At 41.6% G+C, this 2,507-nt stretch overlaps 1 protein-coding gene across 1 annotated transcript; it reads right to left on the bottom strand.

The window, feature by feature from the left end:
* Window positions 1-1,127: 1,127 nt before the first annotated feature.
* Window positions 1,128-1,679, bottom strand: LOC126454936 (uncharacterized). Its single transcript, XM_050091139.1, has one exon. The coding sequence runs from the start codon at window positions 1,677-1,679 to the stop codon at window positions 1,128-1,130; it is 552 nt and encodes a 183-aa protein (XP_049947096.1).
* Between the last annotated feature and the right edge of the window lie 828 nt (window positions 1,680-2,507).

Raw genomic sequence — 2,507 nt, 5'->3', positions numbered from 1 at the left:
CAATAAACTGAAATAATCAGAAGAAAATTTTAAAATCAGCTACTGTTATATTCTGTTCAAATAATAGCGGAGAAAATGCAGTAATTATAAATAAAATACAGTGTTAACATTCAGTGCTCATTGTGTTTACAGATAGTAAATACCCATAACAGGGAACTGGAATATCCAGTGTTTTCATAAAATAATGGTGCGTTTTTGTAATTAAATAACAAAGAAACCAAGAACGGTACAAAGAAAATATTTAGTTTATTGAAATCCCCACAGAAAACAGTTAAACTATCTCTTAAATTAACCAGATTGCAAATTTGTTGTGAGTAAATTATCTTTTTCAGCTATTTCTGTGTGAACAGGATATTTAAATTATCTTTGCTATGGAAAATTGCAATCTGTTTCTTTTAAGAGCAATAAGAGGCAGTATCCTCAGTAACAAAAGTCATGTTGCACCATGTGTGCGATGAACTAGTCCGTCATTTAGATATTTGCACAGCTGTATATGATGGGCACATTGAAATGTACTAGTCTTGCATATACAATTGTATTTCATGAGGATTTCAATAAAATAAATGTTTCCGTTGATCTTTTTTGGTTTATTCGTTATTTCATGTGAAAACTGTATCATTATTTTATGAAAACCCTATATAATGTTTCTAATGTCCTATATCAGCTACAATAGCAAGTTAAAAGAGAGAGAGAAAAAAAAAACATACAAAACTTCGTCTGAGTAATAACACTGTTAATCTATAAACATTACATTTAAAAATATGTAGAATAATACAGTCTACAATAAAAGTATGAAACTAGCCCTTGAAATTATTGCTTTTACATAAGTTGGTCTTGCCATGGCACTTCGCCCTCCTCAGAATTAAAGTAAGCCACAAACTCATAGCGAATGTTTTGTGCTTCATTGGAGGCTTGCGGTCCAAATCGAGACACAGGCTTCCAGCAATTCTTGTAGGATTCTACGATGGCCTCTGAAGAGGCCATAGGTACCAGGTCGCCTGTGCTTTGAAGGAAGTTGTGCAGGATTGCTGTAGCTTTTATTATTTGGTTTACTGTATCAATGCTACAAGTTAATGGTCGAAAGTACACCCGCCACCTTTGTGCCAGTATACCGAAAGCGTTTTCAACTACCCTCCTACCCTGTAATTATACACACGTTTTTCAGTTGTCATTCTTTTGTCACGTGGAAAAGAGTGCAGTAAAAATCGTTTAAGAGGAAATCCCTCATCTCCCACAATTACATATGAGAGATTGCTTCCTTCTTCAACAATAGGCTCATCAGGAGGTACTGCAGTACTGTAACTGCAGATCCTTTGTCCAAGGGCGCTTTCTGTGAAGATACTTCCAACACACTCTTTACCATATGAACCAGAATCTATTGCTATAAACATATAATCTGCATCAATTAGTCCAAGTAGTACAACTGAATGATACTGTTTGTAATTGTAAAACCTAGAACCAGAGTGAGGGGGTCTCTGGGCTGCAACATGTTTCCCGTCAATGGCGCCATTGCAGTGAGGGAAATTCCATTTGTCTTTAAATCCCCGCTCATTATTACGCCACATAGCTTCATCTGGTGTTGGCATGAACTTTGGCTGCAAGCGTTGCCACAATGCGTCACAGATGTCTTCGTCGATGTTAGCAACTGTGCTTATTCTAACCCTGTAGCTGAAGCTCATCGTAGTATACGTATCACCAGTTGCCAAAAATCTGAAAACAAAAATTGTTTCAGAAAACTCCTTGAGATATCAGCTAAGGGACTGCCACCGCCAAGCTTTCAGTAGAAGAACTACAAATGCGCAGGCTGCAAACAAAATAAAAAATGGAAGTACAAGGGTGATATGAAGATCATACTTAAGACGATGATGCATAGACCGTAAGTATAATTTGTAAATTAGGTTTTATTACACTCTTTAATTTGATAAATACACTCCTGGAAATGGAAAAAAGAACACATTGACACCGGTGTGTCAGACCCACCATACTTGCTCCGGACACTGCGAGAGGGCTGTACAAGCAATGATCACACGCACGGCACAGCGGACACACCAGGAACCGCGGTGTTGGCCGTCGAATGGCGCTAGCTGCGCAGCATTTGTGCACCGCCGCCGTCAGTGTCAGCCAGTTTGCCGTGGCATACGGAGCTCCATCGCAGTCTTTAACACTGGTAGCATGCCGCGACAGCGTGGACGTGAACCGTATGTGCAGTTGACGGACTTTGAGCGAGGGCGTATAGTGGGCATGCGGGAGGCCGGGTGGACGTACCGCCGAATTGCTCAACACGTGGGGCGTGAGGTCTCCACAGTACATCGATGTTGTCGCCAGTGGTCGGCGGAAGGTGCACGTGCCCGTCGACCTGGGACCGGACCGCAGCGATGCACAGATGCACGCCAAGACCGTAGGATCCTACGCAGTGCCGTAGGGGACCGCACTGCCACTTCCCAGCAAATTAGGGACACTGTTGCTGCTGGGGTATCGGCGAGGACCATTCGCAACCGTCTCCATGA

The sequence above is a fragment of the Schistocerca serialis genome, chromosome 1 (genome assembly GCF_023864345.2).
Source record: "Schistocerca serialis cubense isolate TAMUIC-IGC-003099 chromosome 1, iqSchSeri2.2, whole genome shotgun sequence".
NCBI classification, from domain to species: Eukaryota; Metazoa; Arthropoda; class Insecta; order Orthoptera; family Acrididae; genus Schistocerca; species Schistocerca serialis.
Note: the sequence above shows the minus strand (reverse complement) of the source record. Positions and strands in the feature narration are given on the sequence as shown.